At 27.2% G+C, this 1128-nt stretch overlaps 1 protein-coding gene across 1 annotated transcript in view; it reads left to right on the top strand.

The window, feature by feature from the left end:
- Window positions 1-919, top strand: part of LOC102578281 (aluminum-activated malate transporter 2-like) — a 4062-nt gene extending 3143 nt beyond the window's left edge. The window contains exon 6 of the mRNA XM_006362837.2: window positions 482-919. Within this exon, the coding sequence (XP_006362899.1) occupies window positions 482-919 (438 nt within the window). The remainder of the gene's footprint in view (window positions 1-481) is intronic.
- The last annotated feature ends 209 nt before the right edge of the window (window positions 920-1128 follow it).

Here is a 1128-nt window from a genome sequence, read left to right as displayed (position 1 = left end):
TATATATAGTTTCCTTATAAGTGATATGATATTGCAATTATATTTTCTATCATCAATGTACATAACTTTAACTCTTCAAAAATCTGTTATTTTCTTTGCTTCAGCTATCGTATTAGTTTTTATTTCTATTGTTTTTCTTTCCATTAATATTTTTCAAACTAGCTTTTTTACCATTGCATTTCCTTTTCACACTTGTTTTGATCTATTATTTTTTTTCCATTAATATTTTTCAAACTAGCTTTTTTGCTATTGCATTTCCTTTCCACACCTATTTTGAAATGTCTAACGGAAACAACAAATCTATCTACCTTCATCAGGTAGGGTACAAATCAGTACTCTATTCAGACTCCACTTGTGGAATTATACTGAATATGTTATTGTTGTATAATTACATTTTAAGTGATCTTACTTGACTGTATTAATATTTTTTTTATAGTACTATCAGTGCATAGAACTCAAACTCGATCTTTTTCAATTTCAGGCACCAGAGGAGATCAGGGAAATGATCAAAGAAACATCAATGAAAATGAGCATAGAATGTGGGAAAGCACTAAAAGAACTATCAAAATCTATGAGGAAAATGAATTTGCCAATTTCAGCTGATGAACATGTCACAAATGCAAAAAATTCAGCCAAGAAATTAAATTCACTTTTAAAATCAAGAATTAATAATTGGGAGGAAATTAATTTACTACAAGTGATTCCATTGGCTACAATTGCATCAATTTTAACAGATATTGTTATTTGTGTTGAAGAAATTGGACAAGGGGTTAATGAACTTGCTTCATTAGCTAATTTTAAAACCACAAAAAGTAGTAAAGAAATAATTAATACAAATAAGGTGATGGTGGTGGAGAAAATAGAATTATCAAATAATAATGTTGTTATTACTATTAATGAGCAAAATATGAAATTGTGATGTATTTGATTTATTGGTTAATTAAATATATTTACATAATGTACTACTACTATTTATTTGTTTCTTTGAAAAAAGAAGAAGAAGAAGTTGGGATGTGTGATAGAATTGAGGTTCACAATTTGTGTTATATATCGAGAGAGGGTTCAAAATTTCTTGTATTATGATAAAAGTGAAATATACAATTCTTTTGTTGTCTAACTTTTCATGAT

The sequence above is a fragment of the Solanum tuberosum genome, unplaced genomic scaffold (assembly GCF_000226075.1).
Source record: "Solanum tuberosum cultivar DM 1-3 516 R44 unplaced genomic scaffold, SolTub_3.0 scf00392, whole genome shotgun sequence".
In the NCBI taxonomy this organism is placed as follows: Eukaryota; Viridiplantae; Streptophyta; class Magnoliopsida; order Solanales; family Solanaceae; genus Solanum; species Solanum tuberosum.
Note: the sequence above shows the minus strand (reverse complement) of the source record. Positions and strands in the feature narration are given on the sequence as shown.